The sequence below is a fragment of the Tiliqua scincoides genome, chromosome 5 (genome assembly GCF_035046505.1).
Source record: "Tiliqua scincoides isolate rTilSci1 chromosome 5, rTilSci1.hap2, whole genome shotgun sequence".
Taxonomy (NCBI): Eukaryota; Metazoa; Chordata; class Lepidosauria; order Squamata; family Scincidae; genus Tiliqua; species Tiliqua scincoides.
Window position 1 is genome coordinate 75,368,373 of NC_089825.1, and position 27,328 is coordinate 75,395,700.

At 43.4% G+C, this 27,328-nt stretch overlaps 1 protein-coding gene across 2 annotated transcripts; it reads right to left on the reverse strand.

The window, feature by feature from the left end:
- Positions 1 to 594: 594 nt before the first annotated feature.
- Positions 595 to 26,877, reverse strand: RMND5A (required for meiotic nuclear division 5 homolog A). 2 transcript variants are annotated; one of them, XM_066631079.1, is made up of 9 exons: positions 26,621 to 26,877; positions 19,900 to 20,042; positions 12,167 to 12,301; positions 11,930 to 12,030; positions 10,638 to 10,804; positions 9,652 to 9,817; positions 6,417 to 6,519; positions 3,759 to 3,913; positions 595 to 3,320 (listed from the first exon to the last, which is right to left on the reverse strand). In XM_066631079.1, exons 1-9 carry the CDS (start codon positions 26,760 to 26,762, stop codon positions 3,257 to 3,259), a joined length of 1,176 nt encoding a protein of 391 aa, XP_066487176.1. In that variant the 5' UTR covers positions 26,763 to 26,877; the 3' UTR covers positions 595 to 3,256. The 2 variants fall into 2 exon arrangements, with proteins under 2 accessions (XP_066487176.1, XP_066487177.1); XM_066631080.1 differs by having other exon boundaries at positions 26,662 to 26,739.
- Positions 26,878 to 27,328: the final 451 nt, after the last annotated feature.

Below are 27,328 nucleotides of genomic sequence, written 5' to 3' on the forward strand. Positions count from 1 at the left end.
AGTGCACGGTGGGCCTCTGACCGCCGGGCTGCGGAACGGGAGTTGGAGGCGTGACCGGGGGCGTGGGGGAGGCATGTCCGGTTAGGGGAGAGGCACATCCATGGAGCCAAGCTTCACAGGATCCAGGGCGATCAGGCAGGGCTGCTTGCCCTAGATGACCACCTTCACTTTAGCAGCGACCAAACAGTTGCTGCTAAACTGAGTAACCCCATTGCTTCCCTTACTCGGGGGAAGGGGACGAATGTCCCCTTCCCCCGAGTAAGCCTCCTGAGGAGCCTCCCGCGGTAGTGCAGGAGGCGCTGGATCCGGTGGGAGCCTTCCATGGAGCCACCGGGTCCTGCAGTTCAGGACTGGGCTGTAAGGCTGCAATCCTAACCACACTTTCCTGAGAGTAAGCCCCATGGAACAAGATAGGACTTACTTCTGAGTAGACCTGGTTAGGCTTGTGCCCTAAGTGCCAAAGTCAAGGATGTTTTTGTGCAAAGAACAAAGTTCTGTGTCATTTAACTTTGTCGTGTGGTAAAAATTATGTTAAAATTAGTCACTAAACTATAGTTCATGAAGGCATAAGTCATGCACTAGTACCTGCTTCAGTTGTAATTCCAAATAGTTTCTTTATTAATACAGTAATATTTAATCACAGATAATACAGAGGTGGTTTTTTGTTGTTGCTGGTTAGTGACTACTGCCTACTCCAATCCATAGAATTCCTGGGAACATCATACTGTAAATGCCCAAGAAAAATATATATCAGTTTTACAAACTTTCATATGTTTCCTAAGCCTTATTTGGAAATCTATAGAATCCTGAGACTTGCAAACAACCAAGCTGATCAAGTAACACAATGTTCATTTGTCCTTATTCAATACTTTGCCTAAAACCATTTGTCAGTGCATAGAATTCCTAGGTATTCTAAATATCCAATTTATGCACTTTGCCTGCAACATATGCCCTTGGTAGACTGAATCTCCCAAATATGCAGTTTATTCCCATGTTAAAGAACAATTTAACCAAGACTAGAAGCCTCCAGTGAAATTTCTACTACTTTATTATTCGTATTATTTTTGTACAAATGTGTGATAAGGATACAACTCATTTTGGAAAAATATATTGTGGGTTATTTTTCTACATCCTCTTTTTTCTATTTGAGTTCAAGAAGTCTTGGTGTATTCTTTATGGTATTAGCTCATTCACCAGGCAAGGCCAAAGCATAAAACAAGAACCTTTTATCAATATCCTTTGCATTGTGCTAGTGCATTTGACTCAGAGCCCAATCCTGAGCTCTACACGCCAGCTTATTGGCAGTGCGCAATGTCACAAACATGACGTAAGGCACATTTGTGAACTCTAACACCAGGCGAGCGCCCATGATAGCCCAGCACTAGCCAGCGCTAGGCTAGTGCTGGGCGGGTACCCAGCCTCTGCCGCTCCGCAGTTGCACAGACTGCCAAGCAGCAGAGAGGAAAGTGGGAGCGGGCAGAGGCAGAGTTCTGGGGAGTGGGGAAGGTGGGCGGAGGGTGAGGAGAGGGCAGAGGTGTGCTGGCAGGACCAGTGCAGTCACGCTCCGCCGAGTCCCGAGCCTTTGCATCAGGCTCTGCACCTGACACGAAGGCTCTTACCTCACCACTGCTTTTTGGTCCCCTTGTCCTCTTTAACCAGGGGAAGGGGACGAAAGTCCCCTTCTCCCAAGGCGCTGCCCATGGCTGCTGTGGGTGTGCAGGATGCAGTGGCAGCCATTTTTGGTGCTGCGGCAGCCGCGTGCCCCTGGAGCTCAGGATTGGGCTCTCAGTCTCCAGTCACACTAAGGTTTTTTTTTCCTTAAGTCACACAATAAAGAAATTTTTATTTCTATGGACTGTTAATGCCTGTGGCTACTTTGCCCTATTATTATTGTGTTATAAATGCACGCTAGCAATTTGTCCTAATGTGCATCAAGCTTAGGAGTGCATATTCACTTTGAACTATCAGTTTATGATTATTTCCCCAAAGAATCCTGTATACTGTAATTAGGTAAGAGTGATGAGAATGTTAAAAAGATCCCCACCACCCCTACCCAAACTACAATTTCCAGATTGTCTGGGAAAAAGAATGGTGGTCAAGGTGGGTTAGTCTAGATATACTTACTCGGTGACAAAGAGTATATCCAATTTAGCAAGGAGAAAGTGTTACCAGCTGTGGGGTGACAAGTACAATGTTCTTGGGCTGCAGAGCTTCTAAGCAACTAGGAGAGCCAATCCTGCGGGTTACAGGCTATGCTAGTTTATGGGGAATATGTTCTTTTCTCCATCTCAGTAATGATCATCACCAACAGTTTATTTGGTTCTGGTAACATTATAAATAACAAACTATCATGTCTAGTAAACTGTACAGCAACATGACACTGATCTTGAATACAAAGCTTAGAATATAAGACTAGAAAAGCCAGATAGCAAGTATCCATTGACAAAAATGTCTTTCTAATCCAGAGCTCTCTTTTATTGAATACTTTCAGCTATACAAAGAGCTCGCGGTCATGAAATCAAATGAATAGGATCCCCACATCCAGGACCTTTACTCACTTGCGATCCTGCTAAATTAGAAATGGTTTGAACTCTTTGTTATATATTTATATATATTTATGTAATTTTATAAGCACATTCAGTCAGAATTCTGTTTAAAAGCTGGAAAAATGTTCAACGACAACAAAAAACCCCTCAGAATATCACAGCTTTGGGTTGGGAAAATATTAAGAACAGAAATACAAATACACCTATAACCACTATTCAATTTATCAAACTTTCTTTCTGAAGATCTCTCTTAATTATGTACAGGCTAAAGAAATAAAACTTTTCCCACATTCTTTATGGTGGCATTTATCAATCAAAGTGATAAAATAAAAGCAAGACATATATGTGATCTATACGGTGTCTGCTTTAAAAAAGTGAAGTCGCCATACAATAACGTTTTTTAAAAAATCTGCATTGAACAACAACTGCTGGTGTAGTATCTGGATCAGATACAGAGACCAAGGTTAGAGTAAAAGCCCTATGACAGATATTACTTCTGCAGCTTTTCCAATTAATACCAACTGGAATCCAATTGGAATTGATACCAATCCATGCTAAATGTTGGCAAACATTTCTGGAGCATTAGGCTTATACAAACACAGGAGTCCTCGTCAGTCTGTACAGCTTTAAGTGGAACATATTCCTGCTTCAGTCTTCCAGATACACCCACAAGTCAGAGTCACATATAAATTACATAGTGAATTGTGTCCTCAGAAGAATATCTGTTTGGCATCTCCAGGGCTCTGTTCCATTGGACAATAAGGACATTTTAATCTAAAGGCAAAGAAAACATTAGTTTGTTGTTGGTCCTGGACTGGAGTTCTCAGAATACGTTGGAACAATAATCAGGCATTTCCTATTTCAGTCTTCAGTTCAGAACTACTGAAAGGAGGCAGAACGGCTAAGAGGCCGAGATTTACATGCAGTTTTCTTGCTTTTAAAAAGGGATCTTAACTAGACCCGTGTCCGTGTCTGGAACTAGACATACAAGATAAACAGTGACTGGTCACAGCATAAGAAGGCACTCCCCAGTCAACTTCTCCCTATTACATGTAATGACACAAGTTAATAGACATATGCCAGAGTGTCAACTTGCTTCCAACTTTCTCAAAATTATGAAAATAAAAGTTCCCCAATATGTGTCCTTGTGTCTTAATAATGGATTATTAAAAAAGAAGCAAAACTAGTAAATGAATAGGGTTCTGAACTTACTTGCTGCCATTAAACATTTTATTTAGAGCGTCTCTTGATATAATATGACCACAGACCAACTTCATAGGTGGGTTATTATCTGTTGTTTGTTGACGAAGAATAGGGCAGGCAAATATTGAATGATACCAGCACTTTTTGCCAAGGTCCACTTCAATCTGTACAAAACAGAACATTGTTACCACCTCACGCTATCTGGGGCATAGGCACTGAAAAAATGTTCACTGCTCTTCATATAGCTATATCTCTGTTGATATATATATATATATATGGTAAAGCTTCTGTAGGCAATTCTCAGGGCCACATAAGACATCTCTTTCTGAATGTCACAGAACATGGTACACTGTATGCAAGAAGTAGGCACTGACTGTACTAACTGTCTCTTCCAGAGCCAACACAAGCAGAATGGGAGACTTGGATACTCATTAAAAGGATCACATAAAAATTCACCCTGGATTTCACAAGAAATAAGACCAGGATGGAAGCCTGAGAAGAAAAAGAATCCATCAAATGTAATACCAAATGATCACTTACTGACTCAGCACTTGCACTTCAGAAACTGGACAGTTACTGATGCACAGAAAAATGAAATTTGAGCATTTTAAACATTTTGTCTCATTATTACTATTTTAAAAAAATTTTCAACAGTAGTAATGAGGCAAAACCCAGGTCAACAGGTCCAACCTCGGTATCCGTGAGGGATGAGTTCCCAGACTCACCATGGATACTGAAACCTGTGGTTAATAAAATCTGTGGGTTTCAGACCAACAGTGCCTCCAAATGCAACGTTCTGATCATGTCTATAGCGGTTCTGAGGCCGGTAGAGGCTGCGTGCAGCCTCTATGGGTCTCAGAAAGCCTCTTAGATGTGACTGGAACAAGGTTCCAATCTTGTCCAGGAGGTCCTCAGGAGGTCCTCAGCCGTGGGCTTGGAATCCACAATGAGGAAATCTGCAGGTCCCAAACCCACAGATAAAGAGGACGCAGTGTATGTATAACTATTCACAACAGCTCTGTACAGGCAGCACACCAAACAATCGTGTGAATGTCCACACATGCAAACTATGATTTGAAGCTCTTTTAATTTTCCATCTATTCAGAATTCCATTTCTATGATGCAGAACAATGGCTGTAGCAATGCTTTGTCAATTCAGACACCATGCCAAACCATTGTCAGTACAAACCATGGTTTGCAGTCTCAGTCCAAATGCTAACTTTGTTGGCTCTTTGCAAACAGTAGTTCGACAATGCAGACATCCTATCAAACCACAGGTAAGCTTCCTTGAAGCAATATATTTATAAAGTCCATGAACGCTTCCTAAGCCATTTACTAACATATTTTTCATAATGTGTGATCAAGATGGCTTCCATAATGGCAGTGTTATAGCACTTCAAGGGTTTCCAAATACGACATTACAATCTGTGGACTTGTATTTATCAGTAGTATTCCATCAACCAAGTGAAAAACAACTTAGAACAGATTCTAATCACTGGGAATACCATCCATTTATTCATTTGTGAGTAAGATAACTTCACCTATTGCTTGCCGGTAAAATAAAATGTTTACATGTCATCCCATTGCATAATAACAAAACCAGCAGCTGAAAATGCCCTTAAAACAGTGATTCTGGCACCACATGCACCCAGGGGTTTTTACCCTTACCTGGGGGTCCTGCTGGCCTTGGGGAGGGTCCAGGAGACCCATAGCTCCCTCCAATTCCCAAACAGAATAATTTTCAGCATCAGGGAGGTCCACAGAGTGGTCTGCAGGTCTCTTGGACCCTCCCCAAGGCCAATAGGACCCCCCTGGGTAAGAACCCCCCCTGGGTTCCTGTGGCACCATTTAGGGTACCCCCCCACCCCAGCTCCACCCCGCAAAACTTACCTGCAGTGCCAAAGTCTGGGTAGGACTTTGGGTGCTGCTGTTCTAAATCATATTTTACTCTCAAAGAGCCAAACTACTGAACACATACAACATGCATGCACGAACAGCTTACACATTTATAAGAGAAAGGAATTTCCAAACAGAAAATGATCCAGGTGATGCCACAATTCAAAATTAGTCTAAACAGGATGAGTTGGAGTCAAAGGAATGTTCCATTATGCAATGATGCTATTCACATGGTCACATTCCCCCCTGACTTGTCAAAGGAGCATTCCACAAAGTGACATCTCTCTAGCTCACTAGTTCCTAACCTGTGGTCCATGAGACCCTGAGAAGCAGTCCGTACAGTGTCAGGAAAAAAAAATTGCCTTTGATTACTTCCAGTGTCTTGCCAAGCAAGCAATCTTCCATGGACCACCAAAGCGGGTGGAGACTGCCCACAGACACAACTACTTAACTGTTAGTTGTGGCTGCGGGCAGTCCATTTTCTATCCTCTCTGATAATTTGTAGGGGAGCACTTTAGAGACAAGAGAGGGTGGAAGTCAGACCACCCACAGCAGCATATGGTCTATGATGATTCCAATTTATGTCTCAGTGGTTTGCAGGCTCCTAAAGGTTGGGGACCACTGATCTAGCCGGAAACCATCCTAATGTATTAATAGTAGACATTTCAGTTCATTTCTTGTAGCAACAAAACAAGCTGTAAATCTTACTACAAATCTTTAGCAGGCTTCACATGAGAAGTTGATAGTTATCAACACACAAAAATTACTTACTGGTAATTCATCTTTCTGATTCCAAACACCAGTGCACTGTCTTTGTTCAATCACAGCTTTGATATTAATTAACGCTGGCAATGCTACACAACCTGCTGAAAAACTGTAACAGGGCAATACATTAATGTCAAATGCTGTCTGAAAGGATGGACATTTTCAGTTTGCTTAAGATTAGGTGGGAACATTTTCCAAGGCAAGTAGATATTTAAATCAGTTTCCTGTCAAACCAGGGTCTGCGTTGTTTTTTTAAATAACTACTGAATATCTACCAAAGTGTGTATCTTCAGAATGCACACAAAATCTGATTACTTAAAAGCACTTCAGAAGCAACTTCAGTGTATTCATCTATTTAAATACCATAGTTTGAAATCTTTTACCATCACAATAGGCTTGTAGCTCAGGGACAGCACAATACTAACCCCTCCTGTGAGCCAGCACAAGTCTCTTATGCTGGCTCCCAGCCATCGCAAACATGCTGTAAAGCATGTTCGCGACAACTCGGGAGTAGCATAGACCAGCACATGGACATGTGCTGACATCTTGTGGAGCTGGCTCTGCACCTGGAGGAGGTTTGTGCTGCCCTGGGTAGGCCAGTAGAGGGGGTGGGAGAGGGCAGCGAGGGGGTGTTTCTGGATGGGGGAAAGGCAGCTTGGGGACAAATTAGGCCTGGCTATGGCAGTGCAGGCTGGATCCCAACCCCCATCCCTGACCTGAGAGGTATTATTTGGGCCACTTGGATTTGCACCTGCAAAATCACAGGCACAGATCCAAGTCGCCCCATAGGTCAGCCTGCGGCATTGCTCAAGGTAAGGGAAATCCCCTTACTCTGAGTTGCACCCCAGCCTGCACCAAATCTGCACTGGATACAGTGCAGGCCAGTTGGCGCAGGCCTGCCTGCTCCAGCACAGGTTAGGATTGCACCCTATATTATCTCCCTATACGGAGATGTGCAGGGCAGAGGATAGAAGAACTGCGGCTTGCCTAAGGATACTTAACAAGTTTGCAAGATTTAAAAATATTAAAATCAATGACTTCTGAAACGGTATTTACATGTTCAAAAGGATAGCAGAGAGGTACTGGAGGGCTTCCAGGCAGGTCAAGCCTCAGCATCTAGTATAGCTAGTACAATGGTAAAAACTGCATTGAAAGATGGTGGATTAGGATTCCCCTGCCTATGTAAACTGCTTTGAATGCTATGTAAGAGAAAGACGGTATATAAATACTTAAATAAATTTGTCTGGAAAAAATACTAGAGATGAGTCACTGTCAGAGCAAACCATCTACAAGTATATTCCAGTAAAGTCAATTATACATATTAAAATCTATTTAGATGTTCCTCCATAAGTTTACCAGAGATATACAGTGGGCCCATGATTCGCAGATGCAGAGCCTGCACCTAAGAGGGTCTCCAGGACATGACTGGAAGTCGCGAACACAAACCAGAAGTGACTTCCGGTCACAACCTGGAGGTCTTCTGTGGAGGGGTAGGGTCCATCGAGTGGGTCATGAGCCTCTCCAGCATAAGACTTTGGAGGGCCCAGCACAGCCCCAATGTTAGTAATTGTGGTACAGCAACCCTCCATGCATCTGCAGATTTCAGTATCCATGGGGGGTCCTGGAATGGATACCCTGAGAGTACTGAGGGCCCACTGAACAAGGCGAGATTTACCGTATTTTTCGCTCCATAAGACGCACTTCCCCCCCCCCAAAAGTGGGGGGAAAGTGTGTGCGTCTTATGGAGTGAATACTGCAAAAAAAAACCAACCAAAACAAACAAACAAACAAACTCCGCCCCAGCCCTGGCCCCGCCCCCTGCCCGCTCACTCTGCTCTGCTTCCCCGGGCAGTCAGAGGCTACTCAGAAGTAAGTCTCAGAGTCACTGGGGCTCACTCCCAGGAAAGCGTGGGTGGGGTGGCAGTCTCGATGCCCAATCCTGTGCATGCCTACTCTGAAGTAAGTCCCATTAGAGTCAGGGGGGCTTACTCCCAGGAAAGCCTCTCTCCCCCCCAAGCCTGGAGCATCACAGCCTCTCTTTCCCCCCCACCCCAAGCCTGGAGCATCACAACTTCTCTGCAACACAAACACTTTCCCCCCTCTCTCACACACACAGGCTGCCCCCTTCTCTTACACACACAGATGCTCTGCCCCCCCCACACACACACTCACACAGCAGGGGAGGGGCGCTTTCACTCACCTCATCCAGCATCTGAATGTAAGCCCCCCCCCCCCATCACAAAGAAAAAACTGTCTCCTTGGTCAGAATGCCAGTGTTTGCTTATTGCACAAGCCCCAGGTAAGGCTCGGTTCTCACCATAAATCCAGAGGTTTGTTGTGTCTTGAGAATTCAAGTTGTGGTTGGACTTTCCACTTGTTCATTTGTATTGGAATCACGGAAGAACTGGCGAGGAGTTAGATGTGGTGTCAGCAGTGGCCCCTTTAAGGGTAAGGCCCGGGCATCCAGCAGAGTGTGCTGCACAGCTGCAGCCACTGGAAGGCAATAGGGCCCTCAGGGATATAAGGAGTACCTGAGGCAGAAAGGGTTTGTGGGTTTTGAAGGAGTGCAGGTTGGAGGTAGGAGAGGAGACTGACTGGGTTTATTGAATTTGGAATCTGACTGTGGATTGTGACTGGACTTGGATACCCGGATGGATTTGACTGACCTTGGACTGTAATTTGGCTTACTGGTTCTGGACTCTGATTTGGCAACTCTGATTGATGGGACTGATTTACTTGGCATCTGTGGACTGGAACTGGACTCACTTTTGCTTGCTGCACTGGTGAGTTGCACAAGGGGGACTGATCAGCCTTAAGCGGGCACAAGGCCCAGTGGATTGGGATTTGGCAGAACATCATTGTAGCAGAAAGATAATGTGATCCCCTATTTGTGTGCACCTGCTTTTGTGAGCTTCATAAATTCTGACTGTAGCGATGATGAGTTCTTGGGGTTTCCAGAAAACTAGAGTACTCAAACCTTTAAGTCTCTCCATTTGTTAATGACAGTGATAATGGTTCTTAATGCCACTGTTGATTGCTGTTCACTTTACATGGTTCAAATGTTATTCTGTTATAGTTTATTAAATATTTTATTACACTATTTGGTTCAGAATATTTTTTTCCTGTTTTCCTCCTCTAAAAACTAGGTGCGTCTTATGGTCAGGTGCGTCTTGTGGAGCGAAAAATACGGTAAGTAGCAAATCCTTAAAATGCATCCAATATCCAAGTAACCATACAATACCTGACACTAAGAGGTGATTCAACTGAGAGTCCCAGCAGAGCACAGGCATCTCTAGTAAAGATGTCACAGATGTCTGCCCATTGGTTTGCATCCAGTAAATGGACATATGGAGAGTTTTCAATTCCCTGCCTCAGGTACACTAAGCTTCCCATCAAAACCTGAATATCTGTGGAAGACAAATAGATCTTTAGTTTACGTATTTATATGTGCAAGTTACAGTTCAAGCTTTGACCCCTAATGCTAGAAACAAGCACCATCTCAATACATACACAGTCAGAGTCAATTATGGCAATTCAATAAAGAGACTTGCAGCCCAAACCTACCGAAATCCCTTCGCAGCGATACAGCAGCACTGGCACAGCTACTGCTGCATTCTGCAGGGCAATTTTGTCTGCTGAGGGTCTCCTCGGGGTAAGATGACATCTGTAACCTTGCCCCAGGGTAAGCCCCAGCAACCACTATGGGTCAACTCAGACCTGCGCCAACTCAATTGCTGGTGCAAGTTCGCGTTGACCCAGGAATGGGATCAGGATTTGGTGTTCACTACCACCACTGATCCTGCCCCCCTTCCAGGCCCTGATCCATTCCCCTTTCCACCCTGTTCCACCCACCCTCTGCCCCATTCCGTCCCCTGCCTGCTTCCCTCCAGCCAAATAGTGATCTATTTCAATTTTTTTAACCCCACTGGTTGACCACAAGCCTGAAGTATGTCTTTGGAGCCTGGCAAGGTCAAGTTCACATACATCAGGAAAAAAAGTAAAAGACTCTTAAAAAGGGAAAACATTTCGGAAAGTAGTAGATGATGCGTCTTATTTCATCTTAAGAAAACACACATGCGCTCACAGTTCCAAAAATTAATACTGCAATAAAGCTCTGAAAAAGGCAACAAAATGGTATGTGGGCGGGAAATGCACATCACTGCAAATCATCACCTTAACTCACAAATGCAAACTTGGAACCTGTGCATAAAGTTGCATGTTGCTTACCTTTCTGATGGTTCAGAGCAAATGGCTGGAAGTTTTTTGCATACTGTAGCGCTTCCCTCTGGTTTGCAGTTCCACCCATTAATAAACTAATAAAATATAATCTATGTAGTTTGAATTCTAAGGAGCTATTCTGTGCCATAAGCATTTCTCTGTTTGATACAGCCCACCTAAGAGATATTGAACAAAGGAAAAAAGAAAAACAGATGCATTTTAATAGGAATGTTGATTAATCAATGTGACACACAACTTATGATGCCATCACGTCAGTGAATTAGATTTTCTACATTTACAGTATGACTGTAGGCATTCAACCAAAGGAGCTACTCCAAAGGCAGAATAGTACCAGTTGCAGCTGGCTCCTGTACACTCTGTGAATTGAGATCAACCGCTATAAAGCAGAGGTTATCAATCCTTTTCATATTGCAACCCCAATAAATAAAGTATAAGGCTGGGGACCCACCGTTGATCCTGCTCCCCTCCTGGGACCCAACCTGCCCACCGCTGCCCTTCTCACCACTGACACCCACACTGCTCAAGCAGACAACTAGTCCCACTTGCTGTGTTTGGGCTGTGGTATGGCCAGGCCTGCTGGCTTGCCTTTCCCAGGAGGCTGGGAGCCCAGTGAAGATGCTACAGGAATGCTGGGCCAGGTGGCATGCAGGGTAAGTCCAAGCAAGCCCAGACAAAGAAGCTGGAGCACTGGCGGCACCACGGACACTCACCAAGACAACTGGCAGCCTTGTCCTATACACACTTGCTCCATAAGCCCATAGGGCTGGGATCTACTAACTCTACTTGTGACGCCCAGGCTATTACCCCCCCAGACCGCAAGCCCACAAATGAGGTTTTGTGACCCCATTGGGGTCCTGACTCCAAGGTTGAAGAATAGCATAAAGGAGTACACATACATGTGTATTTTGCTTCATAATGAATCATTATGTTTATTCTCCTGCAAGTAAGACCCACTAAACCATGAGACTTCTCAGTAGACACACATAGGATTGCACTGTTGGTCATTTATCTCCCTCTCTTGTATACTCCTCACTAAGACAACAGGAGGTCAACCAGAAATACCGGAGGGCAGTTTCCAGGTGCTGAAGAACAGGAGGATGTCCCACTACCCAGTACTAGGCAACTCCCACTCTGGGTTAGCACCAGTTCAGCCAGGGAATTCCAGCCCAATCAGAACATGGATAAGTCAATTAATGTTTCTTCACCCATGAACCACAACATCAGAATATCTGTTAAAGGAAAGACTTTAAATCTTTATCTGAAGTTCCCAAGTAACTCACTCCAGTGCAGGTCTCAAAACTCTAACTTTAAGTGCTTCCAATATTCGGTTGAGCTCCACAAATGGTTCTTTTTGACTTTGGTCTATAGAAAGTCCAGACTCCTGAAAAGAAAAGCCAACAGCTCCTAGTTACTTTTACATATGGGCAATGAATATTATCACTCCAGCATCCCCATTAGAACATGAGATCAATGATTTATTTTATTTCCCAGGAACAAGGAACCCTAACTGTGATTACCTGGCAAAGTTCTTCAGCTACATCAAGCATTCCTTGACGAAAAAAGTGTTCGACCATCACCTCGTTCAGAATTCGCTGGCTATCTGCCTGCCAGCATCCATCTATGCCGACACTGCTGATGTCAGAGTCAAAATTCTGTGAAAGACAAACTGACAATTAATTCTTGAAGAAACAAATTCTTTTATTGGTTAGGTAAAGTTATCAGCATCTCAATTTTCAGTCCCTTTGCACATTACTGAACTGTCTTCCATTACCTCTGGTTCCAATTAAAATATGTCTTCATTGTAACAAGGAAGAAACCATTTGTCTTAATTTCTGTTCTGGTACTTATCCAATTGTATTAACAAGATGTTACAAAAAGGTAAGGAGACACTTTGTTACTAACACAATGCAAGTCTGAGGTCTTTCAGAGTCCTTCAGTGGCAATATGTTGTCAGTCATAAGCTGAAATCTTTATGTAACGTTTTACCAGCCGTTTTACCTTGACACAAGGCTAACAGCTTGGAGAGGAGAAACTGTTGCAATGAGCCACTAAAAGGTCATTCTGCTTTGCTTCTTATGGCCAAAAACACTGTCGTGTCAATGTGACAGGTATCAATAAAGTTGCTGATTAAATTCATTTACCAACAGTTCTGTCCAACATAATTTAACTGTGGCCACTTCCCACAACCAAACTACCATGTGATAATAGCAACAATAACTAGGGCTATAATGCTTAATTGATTAATAGATTTAAAAACCTTTTTTGGGTTAAAAAAATACCCCTTAATAGATCAGGTAGCAGATTTTTTTTTAAGTATTACTTTTAAATACAAATACATCTAGTCAGCAAGAAAAATATTTGAAGAGGGATCCCCCCTTCTCTTACATACAGGAGGAATGCCTCCTCTAAGATGACATGTGCTACAATGTGTACTTCTATCTATAAAAAATAACTTTTGCTTCAGAATGATTGCTTTTACTCATTTGCAAATCTAAGAAATCAAATATCATGACAACAGTAATTTAAGATTGTTTTTTGAATTGGATGACAGCCCTACTTATAATGCAGCAGACATGGTAGAGTGAATGGGACTCATGCCATCAGCAAGAATTTTCTATACCACCCATTAAAAACCCCACAGAGAATTGCAATGAGAAGAAGTCAGTCATAAAGATTTTTTAAGCCATTTCTGCCCAACATTGCATATGCGCGACAGGGACCAAATGTTTACACCTGTGGGCTGGGCAAAAATGGGTTAATATGGGAAAAAAAGACAACAACAAGTACCAAAAGTTGGACAGTAATCATCTTTGTACTGGATATCATTGTACAAAGATGCATAAAAGAAATAGCCCTTGGTCCAAAAGAGCTCCAGTCAAAAGATACCTTAAAAAAGAGAAACAGAAATGAGCAATGCTGGTTACCATCATGAGTAGTGGACTTGACACAACAGCTGCATAAGCATCCTGCCCCTGTCGACAATGGGAATACATAAACTGCTGGTTAAATGCTATGGTTCTGGGATTCCACAGCATCAGTGCCTACCTGGAACTGGGCACAGAATTTAGCAACTTGAAAATTCTATCTTTAATCATTTTAAAATGCAAGTTTCTAGTTCTTATATCTCTACTGTCGAACTTAAAAGTATGTGGGTGACAAGGCCAAGTCTCAGAAGCAAGTGAGAAAGATGATAGAATGTCCCATGAGAACAAGTTTGCTGAAGTTTGCCGAGGATGTGGTGACGGCATCTGGCCTGGATACCTTTAAAAGGGGATTGGACAAGTTTCTGGAGGAAAAATCCATTACGAGTTACAAGCCATGATGTGTATGTGCAACCTCCTGATTTTAGAAATGGGCAATGTCAGAATGCCAGATGCAAGGGAGGGCACCTGGATGCAGGTCTCTTGTTATCTGGTGTGCTCCCTGTGGCATGTGGTGGGCCGCTGTGAGATACAGGAAGCTGGACTGGATGGGCCTATGGCCTGATCCAGTGGGCTATTCTTATGTTCTTAGGTGACTAGGTACAGAACTTTGAACTAGGAGCTGTGAACTCACCACATGGCCTTATGTGAACTATCATGTTTCAGTTCCAGTTCCCTCCCCCTGTCTGCAATATTGGGCACGGATATTATTATTATTATTATTATTATTAACAGGAGGAGAAGGGCAGGAGGTCTGGTCTAGAGGGTAGAGCCTCCATCTGCCTGAAGATAACATCCACAAGGTCGCCAGTTCGAGGCCACTGGCACCGTGCGACCTTGGAGCAGCTGACAAGCTGAAGCCGAGCAATTCCATCTGCTCTGAGTGTGGGAGGATGGAGGCCAGAATGTGAAGCCAGATTGGAATGAAACACCTTGAATGTAGTCGTTCTTGAAAGAAAGAACCTTCTTTGAAATTGTAAAAATCCCTATTTAATAGGGATTTAATAAAGCCTGCCTATGTAAACTGCCTTGAATAAAGTCTTGAATAACGACCAAGAAAGGCGGTATATAAATACCTGTTATTATTATTATTATTAACAGTATTTATATACCGCTTTTCAACAAAAAGTTCACAAAGCGGTTTACAGAGAAAAATCAAATAACTAATGGCTCTTCTTTACAAGACTGTTGGAAGATGTGCTGAGATGCTGCATGTGAAACACCTTGGAGAAGCGCTAGAAAGATGCTATGCTATGTTTAGTCAGTGATCTGCATACTCCTTGCCATTTCCCATGAACTGCAGAATAGTTATAAAAAAATGTATACGAAAATGGCCATCCAAGTATTTTCATTTAATTCACACAAGGTGCAGAACTCAGCTTTTCTCAACATGGAATCTGAGCTGCCTCGATGCAAAACTGAGACAGGACTGTGCCAAATTTTGTTTTTCACAGTGAGAGACGGCACCTTGGATGGCAAAACCTTTTCTCCTAAAGAACAGTGCTAGAGAAAAAAGTTGTATTTTGCTGCTGAGTTCAATCCAACCCCAACCCTTGACAAAGTACTTGTGGGGGGAGGAATTGTGCTGGGCATGATATTGCAAAAGGCCTCCTTGAAAGTACAATCAGTTCTTTTAATACATGAATTCACTATTTACAAATTTGCTTATCTGCAAATAGCAGAATTGCTATCTATTTCTTGTTATCTGTGAATACTGTGCCAGTGCATGCTGAAAGTTGTCTGGCTTGGGTCAATTTTCCACATCAAATGGGCACTGGTATTTGCCCATGGAGAATCATGAAATTCGTTTGTGTCTCCTTCCAGATTTTGGAAAGAAAGGATTTTTGCCCCATAATTTTGGGCACCATCTTGAGGTTTCCCGCTGAACCTTTGCAACTCTGGTGATAAGTGGTTTCTGGAAGGCTACCTGAGGGCTACTGTGGGGCTGGGACAAGCCTAGGGAGGGAACCAAGAGATAGGTGGAGGAGGAGGATAGGTGAAACAACCTTCTTCCCACTGCTGAACTCTGAGGCCTCGTTGTTAGCCCAGCAACTTCCAGCGAGTTGAGGGATAGCCAGCACAGAGAAATCATCATTGCCACAACCTTTAATGCATCGAGTATTATCTAGCACAGAGGAGGAAGCATCAGATGTTGGAGATGTTGATGAGCCCTCGCTATTACCCAGCCCCACAGACTTCAAATTAAGATTCAGGTTCATAAAGTGTATGGTGAAGAGGGCCCCCTAGAACCTAACCCATTTTCCCATAGGCTCAATGATTCAATATCCACTAGATTTTCTAGGAATCGAACCCTAGTGGATAACGAGAACTAACTGTAGGTGAACTGCAACACCACCTGCAGTGCACTGCCTTTCCCTCTCTCAGCAAAAGAATGAGTAGTATACTGTAAATGACTTTCTTTGAGAGGCCTCTTTGAGTGTCATCTTTCTTCACACTCCCAAAGATCACAGAAACCATGCTTCTTTCACCGAGGGTGAAACATTTTGTGAAAGCTGGAGGTGGGGGGGGGGGTCTGCAGATCCCATTTCAGCTCAACTCTGAATTCAAACTTCAAACTGCACAGCTATCGTCTAGTACAGGGCAGACAAAAAGTTTTAATGACACACCAGCAGATAAAATAAGTGATTACACAGGAGGTATTGGAAAATGTTACTTTGCAGAAGTGCAAAGAAATGAGAATGCTTCTTTCTTAAGTAAGCATAAGTGCAGAACACAGAGAGTCATACAAATGAAGTAAAGAAAACAGATGGATTTGTTCCAGAACACTCAGCTGGACTGGGTGAATATGTATGAAAAGAAGGGACTATAAGGATCTCCTTTGTGACTTGAATGAAGACATTTGGTGCAGCTTCTTTTTCTGTGGTGCATGTTAATCATGCATATGCAGTTTTTGTGGGTGAGAATTATCATATCTGGCATTTGCTTTTAGTTGGTTGTAGTGAACTATTCTGCTACATAATGAGTATTAACACTAATATTGATGTGCCCTCCCCCCCACTCAATTAGATCTTTTTTAGCACTCCTCCTTTTTTTAGCAGGGGGAGAGTAACTGGCCCATCTCACCCCAGCAGTGTCTGTTTTAGTGGCTGTCTGCTGGTATTCTTTTTGCATCTTTTTAGATTGTGAGCCCTTTTGGGACAGGGAGCCATTTAGTTATTTGATTTTTCTCTGTAAACCGCTTTGTGAACTTTTAGTTGAAAAGCGGTATATAAATACTGTTAATAATAATAATAATAATCTGTAAATCTTTTGCACCACAGAACGCAGAACTTTAAACTACTAAAGAATTAGTAAAAATATAAACTGTAGACTCCTTGCCACTTCAACAACTTTATGGTCTACAAATTATTTTCAGAGTCCTGAAAATCTCTGTAGTCATTAAAAAAAAAAGTCCAGGGTTAATAGTTGAAGAGATTCATTTATCAAATACAAGAATCTGGCAGTTTCAAGGCTTTGGAACAGGAAAGTGCCTAAAATAAACTCTCTGTGTACTTCATCCAAGTCTTGTGCTATCTAGGAAGAGCAGATATAGTTCTATAGTAAAGCGCCTGCTTTGCATGCAGAAGGTGCTTTGCATGCCAGGTTGAATTCCTGGCAACTCCAGGTAGGGCAGAGAAAAATTCCGGATTGAAAACCAGAAGAGCCACTATCTGAAGTGTTGACAATACTGAGCTAGGACCACCAATGGTCTGACTCAGTACAAGGCAGCTTTCCCTGTATTGGACTCCCTGGCCTGAGATATTTGAGATTATTAGACCATACCATCAGAGAATCAGGCCGTCATATGAGAAAAGGGACATGCCAATCTGACCCTCCCCACCTGGCATGCCACAGCAACCTCTCTCATGCAAAGCTATAACACTCAAACTGGACCCTGATTGCACTATTTAAATACTAGTTTAAAAGAGTGGGCAAGCTATACAATTCAAGGACTGATTTGGACTCTCCAGCCCCATGTGGTCATGCAAGAGCAGAGTGCACCTGCTTCTCCTCTCATGGTGGGACCCACTTAGACAGTAAAATCTGAAGCAATTTGCAGCCTTCCTGTAGGATCAAAGACTTTATATGAGACAGGGGAAAAGTTATTATTCAAAGTAAGCAAGGGGAAATTAGGTAAATAGTCCCCAACTATTGCCATCCACTGATTGGTTCCTACCACACACAAATAATGTGGGTCACCGTTTGTGTACAATGCCATGACAGTCAGGTGGCAGTGAACTTGCCACAGATGATGGGGAAGTATCTGTCAATGTGGTTGCATTATTTTTTGTGGATGGCGACAAAACCATGAAGTGGGATCCCACAGGATTTTTGTGTTAGGCACAGACACAGACACTTGGATTGTAAACAAATGCATCAAAGACATGTTGTTTCTTTGACTTATAACTAACAAAAGATCTCCCTCACTGGAGATCTTCAATAAGCACCTGTTGGAGAGGCTCTAGGAGGATTTCCTGCTACCCATTAGACCCCTTCTAACTCTCTAATTCTATGAAAATGAATAACGATACTGAAGGGACTGGGTTACCCACTTATATTACTTGCATACCATGCTCCTCTTTTGACCTTAGTGAAGGAAACATCTAAATTTAAACTTAACGACAAAAGATAAAAGATGATTCACCAGGCCTCTAAACAAAATCCCTTTGTTCCCCTCCCCTGAGTAAGGAAAGTAGCCCCACAACAACACTACTCAACTCGGTGTGGCTATTTAGCCAGTACAGAGTAAGGTAGCCCCATGTCAGGCCTCCTGGTCCAACCCGAGGCTATTAATCCTGAACCCCTCCCGCCCCCTATCCTGCCTTCTCCCCACTCTCCCCCTGCCCTGGAACACCTCCCTCATGTCCCCACTCACCTCTCCACCATCCAGCGCTCACCTGGAGCTCCAGGTGGCGGTTGCCTGTCCTCCACTCAGCACAGGCTCAGCACAAGCTCACAATGAGCCAGCACCCAAACTGGCCCAGCAAAGTGTCGCAGGTGTGTCTTATGGCATGTTTGCGACATTGTGCACTGTGTTGAGCTGGCAAACAGATCTGGATGGAGCCCTTAGTCAGGACTAAATAGATTGACAGAACAATTCTATACATGTTTACCGAGAATTTTTCCTAATGTATTCAGTGGGGCTTACTCTCAGGTTAAGTGTATATAGGGTTGCAGTCTCAGGATAGAACACTAAGTGCCCAATCCTATCCAACTTTCCAGTACCGGTGCAGCCACAATGCAGCCCCAAGATAAGGGAAAAGGCATTCCCTTACATTGAGGGACAACTCTGTGACTGCCTCCCCACTACAGGGTGCAGTGCACGCCCCATTGGCACAGCTGCACCGACACTGGAAAATTGGATAGGATTGGGCCTAAAAGAAGTAAGTCCTTTGGAGACAGAGATGGTTACTAATGGAACTGTTGTAAGCTGCCTTGAAACCATGGGAAAGGTCAGGGATAAACTATGATAAATTATAAAAACAAGGGTTTTCTCTTACTTGCAAATAAGAAATCAAGAGCAGGCCATAGGACTGCATATTCCTTCTGATATTTCCAGGTTCAGATTGCCAATGAGGCACAGTGAGGAGGTTACTTCGATAGGCAGAGGGCATTCCGTGCCCACACTCTGCCTCCATGGTTGCCTCACCATTCCTCCAAAGACCCATTAATGGGTAGTAGCCCCTGCTACTGCTGTCTCCACCACTGTTCCTCCTCCTGGCCACCACTCATGCTGTGTTTTGAAAAGACAGAACAGCAAGAACAAGGAACAGAAGAAATGTGGAGAAAGAGTGGTGACTGCTCCAGCTCACCACTCTAATCCTCTTCAAAGTGTTTTTTATGTGCCAGTTCTTAGCAGCAGGAGTGGGGGGCTATAAAATGGAGAATAGGCACTGAGGTTGTGATGATGTCAACAAAGAAGTTGGGAAGGTGGTGGGTCAGGCAGATAGGACACTAACAGATGGTAGGGTGGGTTGTAGGGGCCCAATCCTATCCAACTTTCCAGCACTGATGCAGCCATACCAACGGGGCATGTGCTGTATCCTGTAGTGAGGGGGGCAGTCACAGAGTTCTCTTTAAGATAAGGGAACACAAGCTTGCAAACTGCTGGAGCTCAGCTGTTTGGAGGGCAATTAACAACTATCTGATTTCTGAATAGCCTTAGGGCTTGAAGGAATTAGTTATCTGGTCTAAACATCACCTGTGTTTTCACTGGAGGCCCCGCATGACCCATGAAATTGCATCCCGGCCCACAGTTTGAGAAACGCTGTATTAATCTATTACCTAGAAGATCCAAACTGATACAATTAAATTCACGCTATACATACCTTGTCAATTGCTTTTCCTACTCGGGAAACACTACTATGAATGTCCTTATGATCTGAGGCCAATTTCTGAACGGTGTCCTTTATTCGTTTACAACACTGGGTCATAACAAGCGATATTGTCCCTGATAGGTCTCCATCTTGATCTGCGTGGAAAAGAGAGAAACAAAAGGACTAATTCCATGGTGAACAAATGATGCTACATTTCAAAGATATGAAAATATACAAAAATAACACTTTTGAAGAAACATTTTGGAAATTCACAGAATCAAAAGGAAGGAAGCAGAAACAAGTCAAGCATTCAATTTTAAACAATAGAAGCTTATAGAAGAATGAAATGCAAAAAGAAAAAGAATGTTATAACAGAATTTGCTAACAGTTGTAACATGCACAGAATATAATACTGTGGAATACCTTCACATCAACATTATAGCCTGAAGTCAAATTCATTGAAGACCTGTATTGATACGCACTACACTATATTGTTTGGAGTTGCTTAACTGCTAAAAGCACCCCTTCCAAGAGTTATGTGGCATGCACATAAAACTGTCTGTATACACTTTCTTAATTTCATGTGAGTGACATTTTAGATGTCACCATGAGTACTAGACCCATCAACAAGGCAGAGTAAAGACTGCTTGTACTATTATGCCTATGATTATTGATCTGTATGTACACTGTATACAACAGACTGTATACAGTCTGTATACTGTATACTGTGTACTGTAAAACATAACATGCAAGTAAGGCCCCCAAATGGCCTTGTCAGGTGTACACAATAGAAGTGTGGAGCTTTCATTCCTATATTAACCACTGGATCTCTCCTTTTCAGTAGATCGGGCAGAAGCAAAGTGGCCAGCAAGCATTGGCTAGGAAAAACTGCCAAGACATCAGCGGCTGTGGTTGCAGCCACTTCTACCTGGCCGACAACTGCAACAGAGCCAGGGTTCAATAGGAACCACTTTCGTAAGCCACAGTCCTAAGCACACTTACAAGGAAACTGACTTCATCAAATCAGTCAGATTTACTACTGAGTGAATGCTATTGCAATTATATCACGGATTATGCTTTTTCCTGACATAATCTGAAGTTTAGGGGGCATCCTTTCATGCCAGCTGGGGGCACATGGATGACAGACTATAGGGAAACAGTTTTAAAAGAAATAAAGTCTAGGTGGTCTAGCTTGCCTTATCCTTTTTTTTCCTTGCAGAAGAGAGGTTGCAAGGGGCAGGGTAGTTGACTGATTTAGGGTGAATCTCAGGATGAGGGAGGCAGAGATTGTGTTTGCCTCTTCTTCAAAATAAAGGGTCTCATTCACTTTGACATACCCCCTCACTTTAAGACCAGAAGATGCACATCAATTCCGATACTATTAATCAGAAACAATAACCAAAGTAAAGAACCAAACAAAACTATGGGAAACAGGAAGAACCAGCGAGGCAAGGCATTGTCAAGAGAAAAAGGGTTTCCGATGCTAGTATTCAGACCAGCATTTGAAAAGGACAGTGAAGGGGACAGAAGAAACACTGCTCCTACCGACCTTGCCTCCACGTTAGCCAACATCTTCTGCTCCTGCCACACTGCTTCAGAAAAACAGATCTGTGTCACTGCTAGATATTCCCTTAACTATTCTCTCACACTCCACTTGCTACTACCTACATTTGTATTTAATAGTCTAATCAAGTTCATGAGTCTGCCTTACAGTGCACAGGGACATTGAAGAAATAACTCCCTACTTTCCTCTCATTCCTGCTGTAAAAATTCTGCCTGCCTTGAAATAACAAAGCTTCAGTTCAATGTTTAGAAGCCCCATATGCAGTCACCCACTGTTTCTGGTGTGCAACGTGCGAAAATTACAACCAATTGTACAGCAGCATGGTTCATGTCAACAGTTCCCAGGTGGAAGCTGTCATGCAATTCCTATCAGGTTGCAAGCATGCCAGTAGTGCTGCACACCCTCCAATTACCACATGGGGGCTTTTATATACATGAACAAGCTAATCAAGACCTATATTGCTCTCTAAATATTACTGGCTTCCCTAACGCAGCATAGTGCCTTGAAGGTGGCCTGCATAAGATCGAAATCTTGGCCTGGCTACAATTCTGAGATTCTGGTTAAGGGTCTGCTTTGAGGCAGATCGGAACATTGTACTCAGAAATATCCTAGCTAATGCTACTCTTTCTCCAGGTCTTATTCTTTTCTATAAAAAAAAACTACAGATGTAGTTAATTGCCTGACCTGGTTGGCGAGTTACTTTGCCTACAGCCTTTAAACTCATTTGGACTAGTCTATTTGATATTGAAAAACAGGATTTACAAATGGTAGCCTTTAAATTATGTTCCTCTTCACATCTTGGGCTTCTGTGGCCCTCTGATTCTGGTTCAAGCTACCTTGTCCTTTTTACTTTCTCCTCAGGCTCGTAGAGCCTTTACGTTGGCTAGATTTAATGTCATGCCTACGAATGTTTTGAAAGCCAAATTCAATAGACCAATTCAAATTACAAATCAATGGTAAGGCCACACCTGGAGTATTGTGTCCAGTTCTGGTCACCACATCTCAAAAAGGACATAGTGGAAATGGAAAAGGTGCAAAAGAGAGCAACTAAAATGATTACTGGGCTGGGGCACCTTCCTTATGAGGAAAGGCTACAGCATTTGGGCCTCTTCAGCCCAGAAAAGAGGCGCCTGAGGGGAGCATGATTGAGACATACAAAATTATGCATGGGAAGGATAGAGTGGATAGAGAGATGCTCTTTTCCCTCTCACACAACACCAGAACCAGGGGACATCCACTAAAATTGTTAGGAGAGTTAGGACAAACAAAAGAAAATATTTCTTTACTCAGCGTGTAGTTAATCTGTGGAACGCTTTGCCACTGGATGTGGTTTAAAAGGGGATTGGTCAAATTTCTGGAGGAAAAATCCATCACAGGTTACAAGCCATGATGTGTATGTGCAACCTCCTGATTTTAGAAATGGGTTACGTCAGAATGCCAGATCCAAGGAAGGGCACGAGGATGCAGGTCTCCTGTTGTCTTGTGTGCTCCCTGAGGCATTTAGTGGGCCACTGTGAGATACAGGAAGCTGGACTAGATGGGCCTATGGTCTGATCCAGCAGGGCTGTTCTTATGTTCCAATAAGTCACTGGAGAGTCCAGACTTAATGTGATTTAACCACAACCGAAATCTTGACTCATATGCTACTTTACTGCCCTCACTATACAGAACTGATACTGATACTGTTTGTTATTAGTTGGATGGGTGAAATGAGTCCTGCTTGCTTAGTATAGCAAAATATTTGTATTCTGTGCTGACCAAGATAAATTTTTCTAATTTTGCTCCTTCACATGTTGATCTTGAATAGTGAGTGGTTTTTGTGCCTGGCTGTTTCACTTTGCTTTGTCTGATGTTTTAAAATCTTGCTCATGCTTGTCTTTATTGTTTGCATTCTATGTTCTCCATTGCTTTTACTTCCTGGAAATTGTTTTACGCCAATAAAGGTCTCAATCAATTAATCAATATTACTGGCAACCATTATATTATGGAGGTGGTATTTGCCTCCCACTTCAAAGTGTTTGGTCTCTTAGGGTCAGCCTTTAATTTTAAAATGTTCCTTTAAAACCACAAGATGTAAATTACAACTTACAGCCCAATCCTAACTAAATTCACCCATGCCAATGCAGTGGCATGGCAAGGGCTACACTACATCCCATGGGGAAATTTTGGGTGCTGAAGGTCTCCTCAAGATTGCCTCCTCCCCTTGCCCCATTGTAAATTCCAGCAGCCACTATGGGTCAACTCAAACCTGCAACAGCAATATCACATGCCAAATACATTGGTCTTTGTCAGCATATCAGGCCTGAGAAGTGGGATAGGATACTACACATGCCAGCACTGCCAATCCTGGGTTCAATCTACCCATCCCTCTGTTACCACCCACCCTGCCCCATTCCACACCCTCCCCTTGCTGATCTACTGTGTGCTTTACAGTGCTTTTGTGCTAGCAGAGCACATACTCTGCTGGTGCACCACTTAGTTAGGATTGGGTCATTAGTCTCAAGTAAATGTGTTTAGATTTGGTTCAAGTGGCAATGAGATCAATAAAACTACTTCCAAATAAAATATGCAATCCTGAAGTGTCTCAATGGAACCTTGCATATAATCGCATACAGTCTCATTCCTTTTAAGAAAGATTATGCACACACATGCCCCAATTCTGAGTTAGATGCAAGTTATGAGAAAGTCAGAAAACCTGTTGTTGTGAACTTCATTTACCTTTGCTCCCTGGGTTGTTCTCTCATGAGCTTGCCTAATGCTATTATTACTCAGCCTGAAAGAGTAAACATACCTACCAATGTGGAAACTGACTAATGCTTCCTTTTAAACTCATTAACTACAATTAGAAGAGGATGGATGGGTGATTTGATCACAGCTCCAGTTCAATAAGTTAAAAAAAAAACCTAGTCAGTATTTACTGATCTTCTGCTTATCACAACTTGAGTTGTAAATCTCATTTTAGTCAATGGGTCTTACTCCCAGGTAACTGTGGATAGGATTGCAGCGTCCCCCCTCAACATTCAAGCTGTACCTTCATCTCCAAACTAAAATCCATGATGATAAGCAACATGTAGCTCTTGGTACTTTGTCACCAACAATGTAAAATACTTTTATATGGAGAAGAAAAGAAAATAGCTCCTTCAGAAAACAAGAAAATCATGCTAACTGTTACTTAGGAAACTTTTGGTTGTTTCAACGATGGATTTGTTTCAGGTTTTAGTTGCAAGTTGCTCCCAGTAAATTTTTAGATTATTTAATATATTTATATACTGCTTTTCTAAATGAACACACTGACAGCACAATATCAATTTAAACTGACAGCGTGTCCCAAAGAATGAAGCTTGTCTCACTGCTTATTTCAAATGTATCTTAATAACAAATATGTGGACTAGGGATCACCTGGGAAGTCCAAAACCAGGCCCAAGGGACACAGACTGGAAGGTAGCAGCCTTGAAGAAAAAGTAGCATGAAGCGAGTTCACCTGTGGCAACAAATCTTGCCAACATCACTTTAGGAATGGAAGGTTGTGCTGCTAGCCTGCCATTCCTGATTCACTTCTCAACGTGGCCTCCCTAAAAACTGGCTGTTGACTGGGAGTGCCAGATTTGCCAAGCAGATTCTATTGCCAATATATCATTTCCTGGCTAATGACTCTTACGTAACTACTACATGACTTGTCAGGCCAGCTTCTGAGTACTCTTTCCTTGTGCTGCTGTTGTTTGGGAGCAAGAGACACAGAAGAGAAGTTATTGCTCACTTGTTTGAGACACAATATGTTCCAGGCAGTTGATTCTCTGGGGTGGGGGGTGGGGGGCAAATTAAAACCCTCTGTAAAAGAACATAGCGCATGAAGGAAGACAAACTCCATTAAGCACTACAAAGGAAAAACAGGGTTACACTGAATTGTACACCAATTTGAAAGGGGCCAGAAGAACAATATTTCTCTCCATGTATAAAACAACCATAAGTTATATAAAACAATGGTTCTCAAAAGGTTTAGCATCGGGACCTACTTTTTAGAACAAGAATTTGTCAGGATCCATCGGATGTGATGTCATGAGCGGATGTGACATCATCAAGCAGGAAAATATTTAGCAATCCTAGGTTGGAATCCCACCCACACTTACCCAAGAATTATCATTCTTAAAAGCATATACATAGCAGCATGTTAAAAGTACAGAACTGTAACATCTGCACAAATGCAGTCACAGACCAATCTAATAAACTACCCAGGAGTAAGTCCCATTGACTATCATTGTTAAAAGATTATACATAACAGCTTATTAAGAGTACAGGTTTGCAACATTTCCCTAAATGCAGTCACATATCATGGTAACATCAAGTCTAATATATTAAAAATAAAATATTGCAATGAAGGGGGACCCACCTGAAATTAGCTTGCTACCCACCTAGTGGGTCTTGACCCACAGTTTGAGAAACACTGAAAAGGATTTATATCTACAGGTGCTCATGGTGGCTCACAACAAAAAAAATACAATAATTCACCTAGTCAAAACGAGATAAGCGAATGGTCCCTGAGACACAGGCAGAAGGTGGACTACGACAATAAGCAAATTCAGGGGAGGGGGTACTCAGGAGGAGAAAGCACAAAGGAAGAAACTGATGCAGATATATGGTGGGTTTTCTGTAAAGAGTCCCCACTGTTTCTTTCCAACTGATCCTGTTCCTCTTTCCAAGGAACCGAACCCCTGGAAATGTAGCAGGTGAAGCTTTCCTTGGCATGGAGACGTGGGGTGTCTTTACACATGACACCCAATGTGCTCCCAACTGTGTGGTGGGTGGGAAGGCAGGTGAGGCAGAGCCTCCCCACCAGAGTCCTTCAAAAAGCACCGCCGCTGTGGGAGGCAGCCAAGCACCCACAACCCACGCGTAATGCTTGGGTGCTTGGGGCCTCCCAAGGACTCTGGTGGGGAGGCTCTGCCTCACCTGCCTTCCCACCCACCACACACCCCTGTGGGAGGCTCTGCTGGGAATAAGTGCGAGTGTGCCCAAAGTGGTCCACAGTGGTGGGGAAAGCTCCCCCTGCTCTGAACTTCTGCCTGTGGAGGCTGCTGTGAAAGGCACAGGGCAGGCATGCCAGGAGACAAGGGGGGGGGGAGAGGGAGGCAGCAGCAGCCCTCCTGTTGAGGGGGCGGGGGAGGCACCTACTCTCACTCTGGAGGATCTCCCGGCGCAGCCCGGCCACGTACTGGATCAGCTCCTCCAGGCTCCGCTCGCAGAGCTGCCCGTAGCCCGAAAACTTCTGCAGCACCTTCTCCAGCTCGCGCTCCACCGTCACGCACTGGTCCATGGCCTCTCCCGCCCGCCCGCCGACCGAGCGCGACCCTTCGGGGGCAGCCGCACGAGGCTCCTCGGAGGACCTGCGCAAGGGGGGACAGCAGGACCGAAGCTTGGCTGCTTGTTGTTTTTACAGGCGGCGCTCTGGACAGGCGGGGTCCTTTCACGACGAAGGGTTCAGGATGCGACACAGGCGCCGCCGCGGGCACCCCAGAGGTCCTCAAGGGAAGGCTGGTTGTGAGCATAGACTTTTAATTAGAAGACTCACCCATAGGGAACACTTCCGGGTCACTTTAAAAGTTTTTTTGTCTCCTCTAATTGGCAGTAAGAGCTGCTCTGGGAAAGAGGGACATTCACATAGCTGTGAGAGGTAGCAGCATGTCCCCCCCTTTGCCAACAAAAAGTAGCAACAAAGATGGGACTGAGGGCACAATCCTAACCAGGTCTGCTGAGGATCTTAACTCAGAGGTAAGTCCTATTTTGTTCAATGGGGCTTACTCTCAGGAAAGTGTGGTTAGGATTGCAACCTGACAGTCCAATCCTATCCACACTTTCCTGGGAGTAAGTTCCATTTACTCT